The 20,894-nt window shown below is 43.9% G+C and overlaps 1 protein-coding gene across 1 annotated transcript; it reads right to left on the minus strand.

The window, feature by feature from the left end:
* Positions 1-8,783: 8,783 nt before the first annotated feature.
* Positions 8,784-20,262, minus strand: LOC134456448 (tumor necrosis factor receptor superfamily member 14-like). Its single transcript, XM_063207810.1, has 12 exons — positions 20,185-20,262; positions 16,942-17,311; positions 15,981-16,106; positions 13,380-13,535; positions 13,181-13,268; positions 12,518-12,702; positions 11,955-11,974; positions 11,440-11,480; positions 10,749-10,918; positions 10,363-10,450; positions 9,654-9,838; positions 8,784-9,030 (listed from the first exon to the last, which is right to left on the minus strand). The coding sequence occupies exons 2-12, from the start codon at positions 17,066-17,068 to the stop codon at positions 8,948-8,950; spliced, it is 1,269 nt and encodes a 422-aa protein (XP_063063880.1). The 5' UTR covers positions 17,069-17,311; positions 20,185-20,262; the 3' UTR covers positions 8,784-8,947.
* Positions 20,263-20,894: the final 632 nt, after the last annotated feature.

Raw genomic sequence — 20,894 nt, forward strand, 5'->3', positions numbered from 1 at the left:
AGTGGGGAAAAAATCCCACATAAAGAAATAATTATTTGACATCAAATAATGTGTGTCACAATTATTAGCACCCCTGGTGTTAATATTTTGTACAACCCCCTTTTGCCAACAAAACAGCACCTAATCTTCTCCTATAATGTTTCACAAGATGGGAAAAGACAGAAAGAGGGATCTTCAACCATTCCTCTTTGCAGAATCTCTCTAAATCATCCAGAGACCTGGGTCCTCTACTCTGTACTCTCCTCTTCAGCTCACCCCACAGGTTCTCAATGGGGTTGAGGTCTGGGGACTGAGATGGCCATGGGTGGAGCTTGATTTTGTGTCTGGTGAACCATTTCTGTGTAGATTTGGCCATATGTTTAGGGTAATTGTCTTGCTGAAAGACCCAGTGACGACCCATCTTCAGCTTTCGGGCAGAGGGCAACAGATTTTGATTTAAAATGTCCTGGTATTTCAAAGCATTCATGATGCCATGCACCCTAACAAGGTTCTCAGGGCCTTTGGAAGCGAAACAGCCCCACAGCATCACTGACCCACCCCCATACTTCACAGTGGGTATGAGGTGCTTTTCAGTATGCGCATCTTTCGTGGCACGCCAGACCCACTTAGAGTGTTTGTTGCCAAAAAGCTCAATCTTGGTCTCATCTGACCAAAGCACACGGTCCCAGTTGAAGCCCCAATACCGCTTGGCGAACTCCAGACGTTTGCGTTTATGATTGTGAGTGAGGAAAGGTTTTCTCCGTGCATGCCTCCCAAACAGCTTGTTGGCGTGTAGACAGCGCCTGATGGTTGATTTGGAGACTTTGTGACCCCAGGATGCTACCATTTGTTGTAATTCTGTAACAGTGAGCTTTGGAGATCTTTTGATTTCTCTTACCATCCTCCTCACTGTGCGTGGTGGCAAAATAAATTCGGGTCCTCGTCCAGGCTTGTTTACCACTGTTCCAGTTGTTTTGAACTTCTTAATTATTCCTCTCACAGTGGATATGGGCAGCTGCAGTTGAGTGGCAATCTTCTTGTAGCCTCTGCCTGACCTGTGAAGGTCGACGCACATCTGCCTCACTTGTATGCTGTGTTCCTTTGTCTTTCCCATGTTTATTAAGAGTGGATAAGAGAAATGGCCTCGTGTCACGTCATATTTATACCCCAGGGAAGCAGGAAGTGATGAATTACTAATTAAATGTTCCTACATACTCTGGTAAACTTTGTAAACTACTGTAGAAATGACAGAAATGCTTCAATTATATTTATTTCCTGGGAATTGTTAAGGGTGCCAATAATTGTGGAACAGGTGATTTAATGAAAAATAATTATTTTTTAGTCAGGGATTTTTTTATTTTCTTACAATTCATTTGAGTTGAAGGCTACATTTTCCTACAGTTTTCAGTGTGACAGTATTCTTCTGCAATAAACACTGAATTTATTTTAAGGCTTTTAACACATCTCAACCAGGGGTGCCAATAATTATGGAGGGCACTGTATATACAGCTCCAGGCCTTTTTATTAGAATACCATGAAAAAGTTGATTTATTTCCATAATTCCATCAATAATGTTAAACTGTCATGGATTGTAGATTCATGGCCCAGTTTTTTAACTATTCCAATCATTATTTTTTTTCTTTTTATATATGTTGGCCTTCCAGCTCAAAAAACCCATGAATTGGGGAATTTGCATTATTAGAATATTGTTATAAAATCACATTTTTCTTCATCAAAATTCGGGTCACATTAAATCAGTTGAAATTTGGTACTTTCTACATAACATGCAATGGTCAATACTTGGTTAGGACATTCTCTGTCTTCATAATGGCCATGATGCGTTTAACATTGAAGTCAATGGCAAAAACAGTGCATGGGAGTTATGGAAGCCCAGATATCCTTGATGCTTTGCTGTCAGCTGTTCTTGTTTGTTGACCTGGTGCCCCACACTTCCCTCTTCAATATACCCGAAGATTTCCATGCCACGTTTTGGTGTTAACTCACCAGTTTAATTCTAAATAACCAGAAATGAAACCCCATTGAAAATGAATGGGGTTTAATTTCTGTTGAGTTAGAATTAAACTGGTGAGTTAACACCAAAACGTGGCATGGAAATCTTCGGGTATATTGAAGAGGGAAGTGTGGGGCACCAGGTCAACAAACAAGAACAGCTGACAGCAAAGCATCAAGGATATCTGGGCTTCCATAACTCCCATGCACTGTTTTTGCCATTGACTTCAATGTTAAACGCATCATGGTCATTATGAAGACAGAGAATGTCCTAACCAAGTATTGACCATTGCATGTTATGTAGAAAGTACCAAATTTCAACTGATTTAATGTGACCCGAATTTTGATGAAGAAAAATGTGATTTTATAACAATATTCTAATAATGCGAATTCCCCAATTCATGGGTTTTTTGAGCTGGAACGCCAACGTATATAAAAAGAAAAAAAATAATGATTGGAATAGTTAAAAAACTGGGCCATGAATCTACAATCCATGACAGTTTAACATTATTGATGGAATTATGGAAATAAATCAACTTTTTCATGGTATTCTAATAAAAAGGCCTGGAGCTGTATATACTGTATAAAAATAATTCAGCTGTCAAGTCAGCTGTGCAAAATTAAGTGTGTAGATTGCTTTTGGATAAAAACTGTCTTTTAGCCTGTTTGTTTTTGTACCCAGAGCCCTGTAACGCCTGCCTGATGGCAGCAGCTCAAACAGTTTATGTCCAGTATGGTAGGGGTCTCTGATGATTTGCTTGGCTTTCTTTGGACAGCGACAGGAGAACAACTCCTCTAAAGAGGGCAGGGGACAGCTGGTGATCTTCTGAGCTGTGCTGACCACTCTCTGAAGAGCTCTTCTGTCCGCTGCTGTGCAGCTGGAATACCACACACATATACAGTATGTTAGGATGCTCTCTATGGAGCTCCGGTAGAAGGCCACCAGTAGACTTTGGGGTAGATGGTTAGCCCGTAAGACCCTAAGGAAGTACAGTCTCTGTTGTGCCTTCTTGATGGTGGCAGTGGTGTTGGTGTTCCAAGTAAGGTCGTCCCTTTGATGCACGCCCAGGAAGCGGGAATCAGAGACCCTCTCCACACAGGCCCTATTCTGTCCCGGCAATACTGGAGTATTCTTGACAGATAGCGAACAAAGAATTAAGACTCGAAGCGTGTTTCCAGTTTGTGAAGTTTAGTGAAGTCTTGCTGAATCTTAACAATTTTGTAAAACTGAAACAGAATCAAACATATAGGGTACATTTAGGAAATGAATGAATACAATCCACAGGATAAAATCTGTTTTCCTTTTACAGGTACTAAGGTAAGTATTTTCTTTATAGGTCAGGTCAGGAAAGTAGGCACTGATTGTCACAGGCTATGATAAAGATAGGGAAGCCCAAGTTAAATCAGCTAATCAGGCGAACTTTAACATTCTATTCAAGAAGACTAAAACACAGATAATTTAACAGGTAAGTATGTAAAATTATAGTAGGAATGTTTACATGTGAAATACAATGTATAAAATACGGCAAACAAGGCTTAACAAAGGTTAAGAGGCTGGACAATTTAGCTAAGCACCATAGCTAATGATCGGCGATTAGCACAATTCACACCTTTTAAATGGCGATCTCAGTAGAAACGAAATGTGGCATTTTTACCATTACTTTCAATGTTACAATAACATTTAAAACGTATTGCCAAGGTTTCTAGAAGAAACTTACTGATAGTTCCAGTCTTTGGATTGAAACAGTTGAATCAAGCGAGGTAAGCATTTGCACAGCAACAGGAAGGTTGGACAGGAAGTACGGTTTGTAAACAATAGGAAATAAGAAATGCTGGATGCAGTACCAAACATTAACACAAGGGGGAACCTTAACCCACCCAATAACTGACAGGTCAGCACACTCCCCGCTTGGTATACAGTACTTGTATACCACTATTAACTCTTTCTTAAATGGCATTAGTAAATGGGTGTAATGTGCTCCTAAATTAGCTCTTGGCTTAGAGTCTTAATTATGGCCTTACAAGCTTTGCTTGCCTGTCCTTTATCAAAACAATGTCACCTTCCTGAAGGCTGGGTTTCTCTGAGGTCCACCTCCCACACCGCCGAAGTGCGACCAGGCACCCCGCGGAGCAGCAACAGGAGCCGGCCGGTGACAGTGCGGCGCAGGAGCTGGAGGACGAGCCGGCCGATGACACCACAGCGCAGGAGCAGGAGCTGGCTGGTGACCCCGTGGAGCTGGAGGGAGACACCACGGCGCAGGAGCAGGAGCTAGCTGGTGACTCCCTGGAGCTGGAGCAGGCTGGAGACACCAGGGCGCAGGAGCAGAGGATGGCTGGTGACCCCGTGGAGCTGGAGCAGCCTGGAGACACCTTGCCGCAGGAGCAGGAGCTGGCTGATGACCCCGTGGAGCTGGAGCAGGCTGGAGACACCAGGGCGCAGGAGCAGAGGATGGCTGGTGACTCCCTGGAGCTGGAGCAGGCTGGAGACACCATGGCGCAGGAACAGGAGCTGGCTGGTGACCCCGTGGAGCTGGAGCAGGCTGGAGACACCATGGCGCAGGAACAGGAGCTGGCTGATGACCCCGTGGAGCTGGAGCAGGCTGGAGACACCAGGGCGCAGGGGCAGAGGATGGCTGGTGACTCCGTGGAGCTGGAGCAGGCTGGAGACACAGTGGCGCAGGAGCAGAAGATGGCTGGTAACCCCGTTGAGCTGGAGCAGGCTGGAGGTATCTTGCCACAGGAACAGGAGCTGGCTGATGACCCCGTGGAGCTGGAGCAGGCTGGAGACACCAGGGCGCAGGAGCAGAGGATGGCTGGTGACCCCGTGGAGCTGGAGCAGGCTGGAAACACCATGGCGCAGGAACAGGAGCTGGCTGGTGACCCCGTGGAGCTGGAGCAGGCTGGAGACACCATGGCGCAGGAACAGGAGCTGGCTGATGACCCCGTGGAGCTGGAGCTGGCTGATGACCTCGTGGAGCTGGAGCAGGCTGGAGACACCAGGGCGCAGGGGCAGAGGATGGCTGGTGACTCCGTGGAGCTGGAGCAGGCTGGAGACACAGTGGCGCAGGAGCAGAAGATGGCTGGTAACCCCGTGGAGCTGGAGCAGGCTGGAGACACCAGGGCGCAGGAGCAGAGGATGGCTGGTGACCCCGTGGAGCTGGAACAGGCTGGAGGTATCTTGCCACAGGAACAGGAGCTGGCTGATGACCCCGTGGAGCTGGAGCAGGCTGGAGACACCAGGGCGCAGGAGCAGAGGATGGCTGGTGACCCCGTGGAGCTGGAGCAGGCTGGAGACACCAGGGCGCAGGAACAGGAGCTGGCTGATGACCTCGTGGAGCTGGAGCAGGCTGGGGATTGCTTGGAGCAGGGGCAGGAGCTGTCTGCGTGTTGCTGGAACTAGAGCTGCTCCTCCCAGACGACGTGCTACAGCGCTTGTGTGCCTTCACCCTGCCGTGGATGATGTCAGTGCATGGCTTCAGGAAGGAAGGGTGTGCATTATGAAGGACATGGGTCTTGTAAGCATTGACTTCCTCAGTCTTATGAGCGCCACCCAGACACAACTCCCCTACTATGACCCAGCCAAGATCAAGGCGCTGAGCATAAGGCAAGTTGTGTGGCCCATTACACAGCTCGCGTACCTTGTGCACGCTCAAGATATCTCGACCTAGTAGCAGAAGAATGGGTGCCGTGTTGTCAAGTGGAGGGATCTTGTCAGCCACTGGTCTGAGGTGAGGGAAGTATTGGGCGCACTCAGGTGTGGGGATCTCTGACCGGTCGCCAGGTAGGTATTCACACTCCAGCAACGTGGGTAATGTGACTTTGGTCTTCCCATCGAGAGATTCCATGATGATGTTAGTCGCTTTCCGTCCAGCAGTCTCCACTCTGCCCGAGCATGTTTTTAGCGTGTAAGGGGATGCCTTGCTGTTAATGCCCAACAGACTGAAGAACTCTGATTTCACTAAGGATCGATTGCTTTGGTCATCGAGTACAGCGTATACTTTGTGAGAAATGCTTGGATTATCAGCCTGTGAAACTTTGACCAGACAGATCTTGGAACAGGATCTAGGCTGGGGCGCGTCGCCACATATCTCAGTGCATTTGGAACTGACAACAGGGGGTGCTGTAACTCCACTCTCCCCGCTTTGCTCCCCACCATGCTCCCCACTCTGGTCATTCCCTGGTGAGTGTTCAGCCTGTCCATAAGGTGACCACGGCGCTGGACCAGGATGCATAGCTGAGATGTGCATGTCGCTGTCACACTCTGTGCATTGCAGTGTGGTTTTGCAGTCTTTGGCAATATGCTTAGTGCTTGCACAACATCTGAAGCAGATTGAGTTCTCCTTTAGGTAGGCTTTTCTCTCATCCAGGTGCTTTAGTCGGAAGCCACGGCATTTTGTTAGCGGGTGCGGTTTGTGATGTATAGGGCATTCTTTGTCTGGTTCTGCCTTCAAAGACATGCCGTCCTGAGACGCCCCACCTGCGGCTGCGACGTCAGTCTTCTTCACTATTACTGCAGGTTTGTGGATGTGCTTTTGGTCTCTCTCACCTTTGGGTTGACTGGAGGTAGAGGAAAGGCTGAACGCGAAACTGGGATCATTGCGAGTCTTGGCCTGGGAACATACAAATTCAACAAAGTAGCTGAATGGCGGGAAAGGCACGTGATATTGCTCCTTGTATCTGGATCCCTGTGTCATCCATCGTTCTCGTAGTGAGAAGGGAAGCTTTTCAACGATAGGATTCACCCCTCTAGCTGTATCGAGATACATGAGTCCAGGTAGGAACCCCTCTGCCTTTGCACCTTGTAGCTCTTTCAACAAGTCGCCTAACTCTCTCAGCTTGTGTGTGTCGTTGTTGGAGATAACAGGAAAGGCATCCAGTCTTTTCATTAAGGCGTCTTCAATCACCTCTGGGCTTCCATAAATTTCCTCCAAACGCTCCCATACCATCCACACACCACGCCTGGGATTATTTACATGCACCGCCCTAATCCTCATGGCCTGAGCTGACGACTGGGGCCCCAACCATTTGATCAGTAGGTTGAGCTCTTCCTGCTCAGATAGGTTTAGCTCCTTTGTCGCAGCAATGAAAGAGGCCTTCCATGCCCAGTAATTCTCTGGGCTGTCGTCAAAGGCAAGGAGCCCTGAGCTCACCATCTCTCTTCTCATGAGATACTGGGCTAAGACATGGGTTTGTGGGTTTTGAGGTGAGCATTTGTTACCCTGGTTGGGATGTAAGGCTGGGGGGTTAGGTTCTGTGTCTTTCCTTTTAATGTCTGGAGGAACAGGTGAATTTTCCTGCTTTGGAATAAATGTCTTTGGAGCAGAATGAGCAGCATGGCGAACAGTAGTTGTGCCTCTGAGTTCATTTTCCTTTACGAAAGATTCGTATAGTGAATCTTGGTCTTTGTGGCTGGGGGGTCGAAAGGTCACTGGTGCATGCTGAGCAATTAAGTGCTGTTGGCTAGGGGCTGATGGCGATCGTGGTGGATGGGCATCGAATGGCTGAGTTTCGACATAGTCTTCTGTGCGTGTCATTGGATCATAAAGAGCTAGATCCTGTAACTCAACAAGATCGTTGCTTTGTCTTTGTTCGAGCTCTGCTGCTGCTTCTTCATAGACAGCTGCCTCTGTTGATGCTGCAGCTGCTTCTTTCTCTTGCTCTAACACATGAAGACGTGCATCGATTTCAGCCCTTTCTCTCATCATCGCTGCCTCCTTTTCAGCCCTTTCTCTTATCATTGCTGCCTCCTTCTCTGCAAATGATACCTTAGTTTTTGCTGCTTCAGCCTTAGCCCTGGCTCTTGTTGCAGCGATGCTGGATGATGTCCTGGTTGATGATCTGGAGGATTTGTGTGAAGTTGAACCCGAGGCATGAGATCTTGTCTCCAACTGAGACTGACGTTCCTCTTGACCCAGTTGGCTCATCTTGTATGCTTCTGCTGTGCTGTTCACTGTTGTTCAACTGCTTATCCTTTTAGGGTGGTTATCATTTTACTATTCTGTCCCGGCAATACTGGAGTATTCTTGACAGATAGCGAACAAAGAATTAAGACTCGAAGCGTGTTTCCAGTTTGTGAAGTTTAGTGAAGTCTTGCTGAATCTTAACAATTTTGTAAAACTGAAACAGAATCAAACATATAGGGTACATTTAGGAAATGAATGAATACAATCCACAGGATAAAATCTGTTTTCCTTTTACAGGTACTAAGGTAAGTATTTTCTTTATAGGTCAGGTCAGGAAAGTAGGCACTGATTGTCACAGGCTATGATAAAGATAGGGAAGCCCAAGTTAAATCAGCTAATCAGGCGAACTTTAACATTCTATTCAAGAAGACTAAAACACAGATAATTTAACAGGTAAGTATGTAAAATTATAGTAGGAATGTTTACATGTGAAATACAATGTATAAAATACGGCAAACAAGGCTTAACAAAGGTTAAGAGGCTGGACAATTTAGCTAAGCACCATAGCTAATGATCGGCGATTAGCACAATTCACACCTTTTAAATGGCGATCTCAGTAGAAACGAAATGTGGCATTTTTACCATTACTTTCAATGTTACAATAACATTTAAAACGTATTGCCAAGGTTTCTAGAAGAAACTTACTGATAGTTCCAGTCTTTGGATTGAAACAGTTGAATCAAGCGAGGTAAGCATTTGCACAGCAACAGGAAGGTTGGACAGGAAGTACGGTTTGTAAACAATAGGAAATAAGAAATGCTGGATGCAGTACCTAACATTAACACAAGGGGGAACCTTAACCCACCCAATAACTGACAGGTCAGCACAGGCCCCATCGATGACCAGCGGTTGAATGTTAGCCTTTGTCCTCCTGTAGTCCACTATCAACTCCTTTGTTTTTGTGATGTTTAGGAACAGGTTGTTCTCCTTGCACCAGACCGATAGACGCTGCACCTCTTCCCGGTATGCAGTTTCATCTCCCTTGGAGATGAGACCTACGATGGTGGTGTCATCAGCAAACTTGATGATACTATTGCTGGAGTGAGAGGGGGTGCAGTTGTAGGGGTGAGTTGAAAATCTAAGGAGTAGAAATAAAAGGATTCATCAGGACATTAGGCCTTAACCTCTTCAGTATTATGAACCCAAACACTGTCAAGTATTGCTAGACATCAGGGCTGATTGACACCAGAAATACGGTGTTGTATGCATGGGGATAGTCACTACGTACTGTGCTTGCTGACTTCATTTCAGTCCCAATTTTACTTTAATGTTCATTCCATGCAGGTTATAAAATGTGCATTTCCACAATCCCGTATACTGTACAAGAAAGTTGAATATCTGCACTACTCCAGTCCAGCAAGTGACATTTACCTGTCATTTTACGGTATGTCACAGAAGTGAGCACACCCCTCACATTTCTGCAGATTTGTAAGTGTATCTTTTCCTGGGACAACATTTTTTTTAATCACTTTGACAGTAGCCAGCATACAACTTATATAGCAACTTCAATTTATTGTTCATTCAAAATAATTTTTCCAAAGGAGTTGGGGTTGTACTGTATATCCAGCCGCTAACTTGCTTCTTGGATGTGCACGTCACTCTACAAGAAATGTGCATGATCTCTGAATAAATAATGAATACATTCATGTGAACTACTGGAATAGAAACCAATGAAATTTGAGTTTGAAAACCCTGCTGTACCTGGAAACTCCTCTCTTTCTCGCCGTCTCTTCCTACGAAGGAACATCACCAGTATCACCACCGCCAGCAACACCGCCATCATCACTCCTACTATGATGGCCACAGTGTAGTCCTGCTTGGTGCCACATTGGGCATCTGAGGACAATGTTGCCTCTTGAATAACCTCCTTACCCAACGCCTCACACCTGTTCAGGTTCAAAGATTAACAATCATCCCAATGCACTTTTTACACCCGCATAACACCCATTCCTAATGCTGTAAACCTGTTGAGGTTGATAGACTGTGTCAGAGTCACTCACTTCTGTACACCACATTTCTATGTAAAAATGTAAAATGTTATTCATGTACTCCATTTATGTGGTCCTGTTGGCCCCAAATGGGGTGGGGGCGGTTCTTAGATTCCTAATGCCTCTTTTCCACTGACTGTTTTCTGGTAGGACTACAGCTCGACACAGCGCAACTCGGCCACCACTTTTTGCTTTACGATTGAGCTGTGTCGCGCCTCTATTCGAAAAGCAAAAAGTGGTGTCCAAGTCACGCTTTGTGGCCAAGTCGCGCCTCTGTCTGGCTTTGCAAGCACTGTTCAAAGAGAAAGTAGGCCTACGTATATTATCAACGATGGGACTTTACGGTGGACTTAAGTATATGGTGTTGTTAGCATGTTAAGAGAGAATGAAGAATAAGGAAGGTTAAGTCACAGCTTGCTCACTTTGTGTGTGGTCTGCAGGACGTGAAAGTTCCGTCTGAGTATGTGTTGTTACCACAGTCACCACACACACTATCGGAGGATGAAGTACCTGCACATTGGACAGACATTGGACTGTTGTTGAAGAGTGTTTGGAGGTAGGGTGCGCACATCCACAGGTAGTTGTCCAGGTGCCAGACAAAAAGTAGTAGGTAGTGTGATGAAGCGGTCTGCACACTGTGTATTAACTCCAAAAATACTTTATTTCATTTAACGATTTTAAATGAAATAAAGTATTTTTGGAGTTAATACACAGTGTGCAGACCGCTTCATCACACTGTTGTTGAAGAGGATATACAAAAACAAATGGTATGTGAATGTTTCTTTTGGGGGGCAAAGATCATACTGACCCTTTTCTTTGATGTATTGTCCCGGAGAGCATTTTGTGTGTTCCACAGCTCCTTGGCAGCCGTCTTTGATTGGGTCAGTGCAGTAGTGTCCTTCCAGGGGCTCACAGATTGAGTCTGAGAAAGGTTTGCACTCGCTCTTCAGGCTAAGACCAGCACCTGGGCATAACAGACTCAGTTAACAGTAAGCTGTAGATGAAGGTCCAAGGGTCTGATGTGTTTGTTCCAACATCCATGGCTGTTGTCATTGTTTTCCACATCAGTACATGAGTTATAAATACACGCACACACACACACACACACACACACACACACACACACACACACACACACTGTATAAACATCACATGTCCTTACTTGTATCACAAATTGTACAGTTTTTGCATGCCTCCAGTCCATTGTGATGATCCGTGTAAGTAGGGAAGCTGCATGGAGTACAAGTGGTGCTGGTGTACTCTGTACAGTGCCTGAACATGTGGAAACCTGAAGAGTACAATCAATTGGTTAATTAGGCCAGAGTTTGTGTAATTAGAACACTATGAGTAGAAAAACAAAATCTATCCATTCCAAGTAGATACTGTGCTACTGGCATTATAGGTTTACATATCAACTGTAGGCAACAGGAGGGTTGCACATGCAGCTTACATAGACGAGGCTTACCAGGGTTGCACATTGGGCAGCATTTTCCATTCACTTGATACTCAGCAGCAGTACAGGAAACGGCAGCAACAATGCCTACAGGAGTGCACACTAGAACTAGCACGGCAATGGTAAAAAATACTGGTAGACGACCCCTCCACATTGGTTTCTCTTTGCGGCATAGTCACTCCAGTGTAGTTTGAAAATATCTAGGCTGGTGAAGAAAGGAAACCTGAGACATCCATGTTTCCACACAGGCAAGTGCACACAACAAAACATGGACCGGTAACAAGTTGTTTAAGTGTAAGGAAGACAGAAAGAAGTGTCACTCTCATAAGCCACGCCCCTTCATGGAACACTGACTCAACTAACCAATGACCAGAGAGTTCACACATTCTCACAGAGCTCACAGCAGCCCCTCTGCAGTTTCCCCTCTGCTGTCATGCAGTGTTCACTTGGTCCATCTCGCTGTGTATATACACCTGGAAGCGATGCACAACAGAAAGAGATTAATCGTATTACTATCCACATTTTAGAAGCAAAGAATTGTTGTCTTGGTTTTATACTTACTGTAGGGGTGAGTTGAAAATCTAAGGAGTAGAAATAAAAGGATTCATCAGGACATTAGGCCTTAACCTCTTCAGTATTATGAACCCAAACACTGTCAAGTATTGCTAGACATCAGGGCTGATTGACACCAGAAATACGGTGTTGTATGCATGGGGATAGTCACTACGTACTGTGCTTGCTGACTTCATTTCAGTCCCAATTTTACTTTAATGTTCATTCCATGCAGGTTATAAAATGTGCATTTCCACAATCCCGTATACTGTACAAGAAAGTTGAATATCTGCACTACTCCAGTCCAGCAAGTGACATTTACCTGTCATTTTACGGTATGTCACAGAAGTGAGCACACCCCTCACATTTCTGCAACTTCAATTTATTGTTCATTCAAAATAATTTTTCCAAAGGAGTTGGGGTTGTACTGTATATCCAGCCGCTAACTTGCTTCTTGGATGTGCACGTCACACCACAGCCCTCTACTAGAAATGTGCATGATCTCTGAATAAATTAATGTGAACTACTGCAATAGAAACCAATAAAGTTTGAGTTTGAAAACCCTGCTGTACCTGGAAACTCCTCTCTTTCTCGCCGTCTCTTCCTACGAAGGAACATCACCAGTATCACCACCGCCAGCAACACCGCCATCATCACTCCTACTATGATGGCCACAGTGTAGTCCTGCTTGGTGCCACATTGGGCATCTGAGGACAATGTTGCCTCTTGAATAACCTCCTTACCCAACGCCTCACACCTGTTCAGGTTCAAAGATTAACAATCATCCCAATGCACTTTTTACACCCGCATAACTGTCTCAGAGTCACTCACTTTTGTATACCGTATTTCTATGTGAAATTTAAAATGTTGTTAATGTAGCCTACTGCAGTTACTATGTGGTCCTGTTGGCCCCAAATGGGGTGGGAGTGGTTTTTAGTTTCCTAATATCTCTTTTCCACTGCCTGTTTTCTGGTAGGCTTACAGATCGACACAGCGCAGCTAGGCCACCACTTTTTGCTTTACGATTGAGCTGCGTCGCGCCTATTCAAAAAGCAAAAAGTGGTGGACGAGTCACGCTCTGTGGCCAAGTCGCGCCTCTGTCTGGTTTTGCAAGCACTGTTCAAAGAGAAAGTACGTATATCAACGATGGGACTTTACGGTGGACTTAAGTATATGGTGTTTAGTGTATCAGGAGAGAATGAAGAATAAGGAAGGTTAAGTCACAGCTTGCTCACTTTGTGTGTGGTCTGCAGGACGTGAAAGTTCCGTCTGAGTATGTGTTGTTACCACAGTCACCACACACACTATCGGAGGATGAAGTACCTGCACATTGGACAGACATTGGACTGTTGTTGAAGAGGATATACAAAAACAAATGGTATGTGAATGTTTCTTTTGGGGGGCAACAGTTTTACAAAAAAAGATCATACTGACCCTTTTCTTTGATGTATTGTCCCGGAGAGCATTTTGTGTGTTCCACAGCTCCTTGGCAGCCATCTTTGATTGGGTCAGTGCAGTAGTGTCCTTCCAGAGGCTCACAGAGTGTGTCTGAGGTGGAGATGCACTCTGTCTTAAGGCTTAGACCAGCACCTAGGAAGATTGCATCAAATGTAGATGTAGATTGACCTTGAACAACCCAGTAATGGTTGAAGAATGCCTTTGATAAAATGAATGATGATCATCATTAAAAAATTCAACCAAAAACCTCAGAGCAACAGTCAAATACCCCCACACTGCAGGCTTAATCTGTCTAGCGTGAGTGAGAGTATTAAACTACATCGACTACTACCATAACTTTGATGGCCATTTAGATGGAAACATTTTGCATTTGATCACATTTTAAATTATCTGTGGGCTCTATGAAGGCGGCCTGAACCTCCTGCCTGATGTAAGGGATGTGATACATCATCACAGACAGTAAGTGCTTTCTTTGCCATCCTTGTTTGTTTTTTTTGTTTGCCAGTCCTTAGGTCACTGCAATGGCTATCAGTGAGGTTTAGAATTGAGTTTAAAACTCTTCTGATAGTTTATAAGCCACAAAATGACGTAGGCCCTTAGTATACTGTAGATATGTCAGAGCAAACTCATCCTAATAGATGTCTTAGATCAGTGATGGGCAACCTGGATTCAGAAGCAACAATCCATGCCACATATTCCAAATGACCTGGTTTTACCTGTCCACAATTAGTCAATTGAACAGAATAGAACAGGTAAAACCAGGTAATTTGGAATATGTGACATGGATTGTTGCTTCTGAATCCAGGTTGCCCATCACTGTCTTAGATCTTCAGAGTCTCCTCTACTGGTTTTGCCTAGGGTCAAATCTATACAGGGTAAAATGGTATTTAGTCATTATGCTGCCAAATGCTGGAACCAACTTCCTGTTCAAATTAGAACTGCCCCAACACTTGTTTTAAAAATAAACTTTAAAAAGCTTTGTTTTCCTCTGCCTTCGGTGTTAGTTATCAACGATCTATAATACAATACAGGCTAGTTTTTTTTTTACTTCTCTTTTCTCTTTTTCTGCTTTCTAGCACATTGAATGACAGTTTTTTTGATCATTGACAACAGTGTATAAATAATATTAATTGGTAGATGTTTTTCTACAGTCATAGCCATGCTATTTAATGCCGGATGAGCTATCCAGCATGCCTGTTGACTATTTTGTGAAGCTTTTCTTCATTTGCTATCGGCAAGGAAAAATACCAGGCCACGGAAGAGACACATCAAATGCTCTCAACAAAATAAAAGCCGCATTAATATCTATCCACCCTGAATTATCTTAGATTTCGCATAAAGTAAAGCCTCTGCATCCCCTTTTGGTAGATGGTGTTAGTGTTACATATCCATGTTAATTTATCATTTATCATTACTGCTCCCAAGTATTTGTAGTTCATCACAACCCCGTTCCCCGTTCTGAGATCAATGATCAGTTCCTTAGTCTTTTTTTGTGTTTACAAAAAGAGAGTTGGACTTGCACCAATCTGCAAACTGATCAACCCAGTCCCTATATTGGGTCTAATTGTTAGCCTGTATTGACCCCATGAGACCGTAGCTGCATCTGCAAATTTAATTGGGACATGATCAGCTGTGTTGCTTTGGCGCTCATTTAGTAGAGTATGTGTCAGTGTTGGTTAACACAGCCTTGTTTACCCTATAGCACACGGTGTTGTCTCAGGGAGGACTCAACCCATCTTATTATGTTTCCATTTACACCCGAGTGCAACAGCCTCTCCATCATAAGGTGTGGCCTGGTTATTCGGCGAAGGTTATGTTTTGACCGCTGTGTATTTATTTTCTGTGAATTTGTTTGTACTTCGTATAACTCAGACAGAACTGAGCCGATTTTTATGAAATTTAGTGGGATGATTGGTCATGACCCAAGGAACAATCGATTACTTTTTGGGAGTGATTAGGTCAAAGGTCAAGGTCAGGGTCACGAAAAGGTCAAAAACGTAAATTGAGCCGATTTTTATGAAATTTAGTGGGATGATTGGTCATGACCCAAGGAACAATCGATTACTTTTTGGGAGTGATTGGGTCAAAGGTCAAGGTCACAAAAAGGTCAAAAACGTAAATTGAGCCGATTTTTAAGAAATTTAGTGGGATGATTGGTCATGACCCAAGGAACAATCGATTACTTTTTGGGAGTGATTGGGTCAAAGGTCAAGGTCAAGGTCACGAAAAGGTCAAAAACGTTTTTCTTTGCCAAGCACTATATGCCAGAACAACGTGTGCATGCTGAATTGAATAAGAGGTCAAGAATGGGCCAAAAATGTAATATTACGATATTCCGGTCCGATTTAAATGAAACTAACACCAAAATTTGGAGAATGTTATGCCCCACACTCTGAAGATGGCCAGAAAAAAATAAGTGGCGTAGGCGAAGGTTTGCGCTCTACCGAGTGCCCGTTCTAGTTGTATTTATTTAACACAGGTGAAAAATATATAAAGAGAACCTGAGCATTCATATCATTCAGGCAAAATGTATTGTGGAGGTGCATGTACAACAGAGGCTTCTCTGTAGGTACTTACTGTTATCACAAACTCTGCAAGAACTACAGCTACTAAGGCCATTGGGATGATCAGTGAAAGTGGCCGGAGGGCAGGGGGCACAAGTTGTACTGGTGTACTCCGTGCAGTGCTTCCGAACATGGTATCCTGTGCGAAACACACCAAAACACACAAATCAAACTCAAACACAAAAGAGTCATCAAGCAATAGAGTTTTGAAAATGGACAAAACAACAAAACAAAATAGTATAACAAATACAAGGGAACATTTTGTTAAGAAGATAATACATCTTTATGTTTTACTGTGCACCTTAATTGCCCTCTGGGATTGAAACAGTAGCAAGACACTTTTACAGAAATATGGAAATACAAGGGTGCATCTGGAGATGTAAAGGGCCACAAACACGCTACATCATTTTGTTGGACAACTGGATTGTTGTCAAATTTCAGCAATATGTCTTAAGTACATGCTGTGGGACTAGATACCTTAATTCACCTCTGCAGACATCCCAAGGTCGAAAAACAAATTTCAGGGAGATGTTAAGTCTTTATTTTGTGAGACAAATCAGCACACTCTCTGTCAAGAAGTCACCCTGAATGAAAACTCGTTCTGAACAGCACTCACGTTGAACAGACACGTGTGCACAGGTTCCACAATACACGCACGCAGCCTCTCCTTCTCCCTCTCTAGCCTACCTGCGCAATCTATTTGATGTATTTTATGCATGACGCACCAGTTACCATTTTGCCTGCACACTCTCACTCGCATCGTCCAAAAAATCAGGGACATTTTATCTGACTTGCGGGCACCAGTGAATATTTTTCAACATCAGGGAGACTCCCTGAACTTCAGGGAGACTTGGTATGTCTGCCTGTGGGATAGGATTACTCTACTCTTGAATACCCCTATAAACTTGTAACACCTCATTACCCTTGTATGTTAACACCTGTAACACTTCCTTATGATACACATTTGGTCTTACCAGCAGAGCAGACTGGGCAGCATCCTTCCCCAGAGTAGTATTCAGCTTTACCACATACTACAGAGTAGCCAGTACAATGCACAATGCTCGCTATAATAATCAGTCTGTAAGTAATGCTGTAGAACATCGCGTCAGCCAATACCCTGTCTATCAATATTAGGCCTACACACAGTTTGCTTAATAATTCTGTTTACATATTCAATGATTTGATCTGACTGTATTGTTGTTGATTTACTATCCAGCGTTCCTCAAAATAGTTTACTCTGTTTCTACTTTTCTAGTATATAATGGCTGTATTCTAGGCCTATTTGTCTTTGGCCAATGAAGTGATCCAGTCCTCTTGACCACCACCGACAATAAATCAGCATGTCTAACAGAGAGAGAGAGAGAGAGAGAGAGAGAGAGAGAGAGAGAGAGAGAGAGAGAGAGAGAGAGAGAGAGAGAGAGAGAGAGAGAGAGAGACTCAATACTTCAGATTCAGTAAAACAAACATCACTAAGTTAAGCATGAGGAAATTTAAACATAGCCCTATAGAAGGCTATCATGTTTACGTTTGATTCAAAAGTAGGCCTAGTGTGCAACGTTTCATAATTAAACGTTTTGTTGCCATAAATAATATTATAATAATATAATTGTATCATAGAAGCAAACTTCTTCAAAAACTTTTTTTTAAATTGTGTTCTTGCTCTTGCCTATGTTAGGCTATTTCCGCGAGTTGTTAATCTATGATTAGTTCAATCTAGTTTCACAGCGGAAGGTTTGTTTTTCTCTGCGAAAGGTTGACACTTGTAGTGGCACTTAGTGGTGCAACCTGCAACCCGTGGTTGGAAAGTCCCCATGGCGCTGGCATGTACTGCGCATGTGCTTGCTGTAGCAACTGTTTACTATCTGCAATAGTCTAGCTTACTTGGAGATGAAATACAGATAGCCTACATTATATTCTTACAGGGAACAAATGCCGTTTTCATAAAATAGGCCTACACTGCACTGTTGTTTTCTCGAGAGGGAGCCAAGCTTACACACAACCGCCCAAACAAAAGCAATTGACATTTAGGTTTTCAGGTGACGATTTAAAACTGTGGAAATAAGACCGCAAATTCCAAAGTAGGCTAGGCCTAGACATAATATCATTTGAATTATACACAGCAAGCTAAGGGTACACATGCAAGGCAGGCACAACCTAGGCCTATCCTACGCATTGTTTTCTTTCGCTGTAGACGTTTTTATGACATTAATGTTACTATTACCCAACACGGTAGCCTATTCCCGATATTGGCTACAAGGCGTATAGCCAGTGCTTAATTTGTAAATCACAAGGTACCGGAACGCAAAACACATATGACACCACAGCGATGATGAGTTGGACAGAGGTCCCGGAACGCACAGAAAAAAACTACATAGGCTACAATTACGCAAACGAATAAAAACGGGGAGATGCAATTCCCTACATTTTAACGACATTGAGCATGTCAGGTCATGGAACCATACTTTTGTTTTTTAATACGGTTGGCAATCCAATGGCCAACAACCAGCCTATTAAATGATGTAGGCCCCTAATGACAACAACCAATATTTTAGTTTGATCGCTAACTTTATGCTTAGTAGTTTCAGCAAATGCAGTGCATGGAAATTATGCTTTCCACATGAGGTGAAAAGAAACAAAATCGGTCTTCTACTACCCATGGAAAGGACAGCGCATGGCTTTCCAATTGTTATCCTTTCCCCGTATTTACACAACGTTGGCAAATCCACGCTTTGTTGGCGACTTTCTTGCATATAATTTGGCTAATCCGCATGTGCTGTTGCGATATGCCACTTCACTATTTCAAGGGCTCGTGCACTGATGGTAAGCGAGCGGCAGCGAAGACGGCGATGTTCCCTAGACTTGGCTTTTCACACTGACTGTCTGCTCGCGCTGCGGTCCGATTGAAAATCCCTCCAGCCAGTGCTTTATTTTGAGCGTGTATGCCATATTTGAATGAAACATCACATTGTCTTTGCTGTTTTCGTGCTCAAATTGACTTGTAAGCAGCTGTCGGGTCCTGGGAGGGAAGGAAACGCGCGCACTAGGCGGAGCGCTCGCCAGCCGTGGAAGATATCATCCTCTCACCTCGGCTATCTATCCTTTTTGCTACATGGCTGATTAATGCACCAAAAGTGGCCCAGGCGCCCGTGCCACTATAAACTAGTATGTCCAAAACCTTGTGTGCCGACCAAAATTTGATGAAAACTTTTAAACAATGTTTGGCACAGCCAGGCTTTCCATCTCATCCGCGCATATGAACAAACAGCGAGGGAGGGGCAACTTCATGTAGCCTACATTTAATCAGATAGATCCTACTCGGGATGGAAATGTAGTAGATCCATAATAGTTATGATTCTTAAATGTGTCAAGCAGTAGGCTACCAATTGCGCTTCCCTCACCAAAATAGCCACGCAAACGCTGGACTTCTCCTACTGCAATACTTCAGAGTCCTCTCCCTTTCACTCAAACACTCTCACTATGTCGAATGTCATATATGATTAACTGTTGCATGTCCCTGCGTCGCGATTATAAAATATGATGTCGATCTTTTTTTTTTTTTAAGTCGGTGCCTTCAGCTCAACCATATTGTAACGTGCAGCCGACTGTAGGCTATTTTAAAGTTTAAAAGGTTATGAGTTGGTTTAGCATTCGTTAGCTTACCTTTCCAAATATGAATAAACACTACTGACCAACACATAAGAAATAACTCAGATCAACACAACGTATATCTTTTTTCTTTTTTTAGTAGTGCACTTTTGCAAACCCTTGTTTGCAGACTCTCGCGCTCGGTCTCAATTTGGAACAGCGCACATCAGTGTCTACTGTCTAGCTTTCGTGATTCAGAAATGGTGATCTTCTCGGCGCGCACACTTCATGGTTCCTTCTCGCTTGCTCACTCGTGGTTGTTGCGATCCTGACAGTCTCAAACACAAGGCTGCACGGTGAGATGGGAAAAGTAGCCTAGTGAACATGGCATGATGCTGCGCTCTCACTCCTGAGGAGGTAGAGGTAGTCCGTTATAATAGGCTATATAGGCCTATATATTTTATTAATTCACGGGAGGTGCCGGATCAGCCAAAATAAGTCCCGGAACACAGGGGGGTCAAAATTACGAGGTGGGGGATCCTGTTCCGGCATATTCCGTCTCAAATTAAGCACTGCGTATAGCCGACAAAAAGAAACAATCTAAGATTAAAACATGACCATTACACTCTTACCTGACAAAACTCATTGAAAGCGCTGTGCGCATCTTATCAAGCGTGTGTGTGTTTACTTGCGGAGCGTCGTTTTCTTCACCCCCCCAGAGCCATCTAATAACAGAGTTGCGCAAACCGGGGACCAGGAAGTCGGTTGGTGATGTGATTCGCGTAGATTAAAATGTTTCTTAACAGTAAACTTCTGTTCGTTGGAAACTAACACAGAACCATCACATACCAAACAAAGATTAAATACAAACAAATTACATTACCTTTACCACATTTTCTGTGTTCTACCGCCACCTCCTGGAACTAAGTAACAATAGAACTAAAGTCAATGGGGATTTCCATGTTAACGCTCCGTGAGGCTCCATGAGAGCCGCCATTGCTGTGGAAAGATTGGTCCATAGAGGTCTATGGGAGTGGCGTAACTCTGATATTAGATGGCTCTGCACCCCCCTGAAGTGCGTCATGAACAAACTTAGATCACGTCACTTAGATCATGTAAAGAACTATACTACCCCCTAGCGCCTAAGTAGCGTATTTGGTCGCATGGAGTCTACACAAGGCCTATTTCTCGGGTTTTTTTTTTTTTGGCCCCATCATATTTATCAAGTTTATTGGTTCCCCTGATTCTCTATCTTTTCCTCTTAGCACTTTTATGTTGTTTATTTTTCATTCACATTATTTTAAGAATGTATTCTTCATTTCTTGTAGCTATCTTACATTTC

Source organism: Engraulis encrasicolus, chromosome 10 (genome assembly GCF_034702125.1).
Source record: "Engraulis encrasicolus isolate BLACKSEA-1 chromosome 10, IST_EnEncr_1.0, whole genome shotgun sequence".
NCBI classification, from domain to species: domain Eukaryota; kingdom Metazoa; phylum Chordata; class Actinopteri; order Clupeiformes; family Engraulidae; genus Engraulis; species Engraulis encrasicolus.

Excerpts from the sequence above, each read along its gene's own strand:
- LOC134456448 (XM_063207810.1), bottom strand. The coding sequence starts at position 17,068 with ATGTTCTACAGCATTACTTACAGACTGATTATTATAGCGAGCATTGTG. Across the intron at positions 13,536-15,980 it reads TTGCAGAGTTTGTGATAACA|GTGCTGGTCTAAGCCTTAAG; the intron begins GTAAGTACCTAC and ends CAATCTTCCTAG. Across the intron at positions 11,975-12,517 it reads AGAAAGAGAGGAGTTTCCAG|ATTTTCAACTCACCCCTACA; the intron begins GTACAGCAGGGT and ends TCTACTCCTTAG.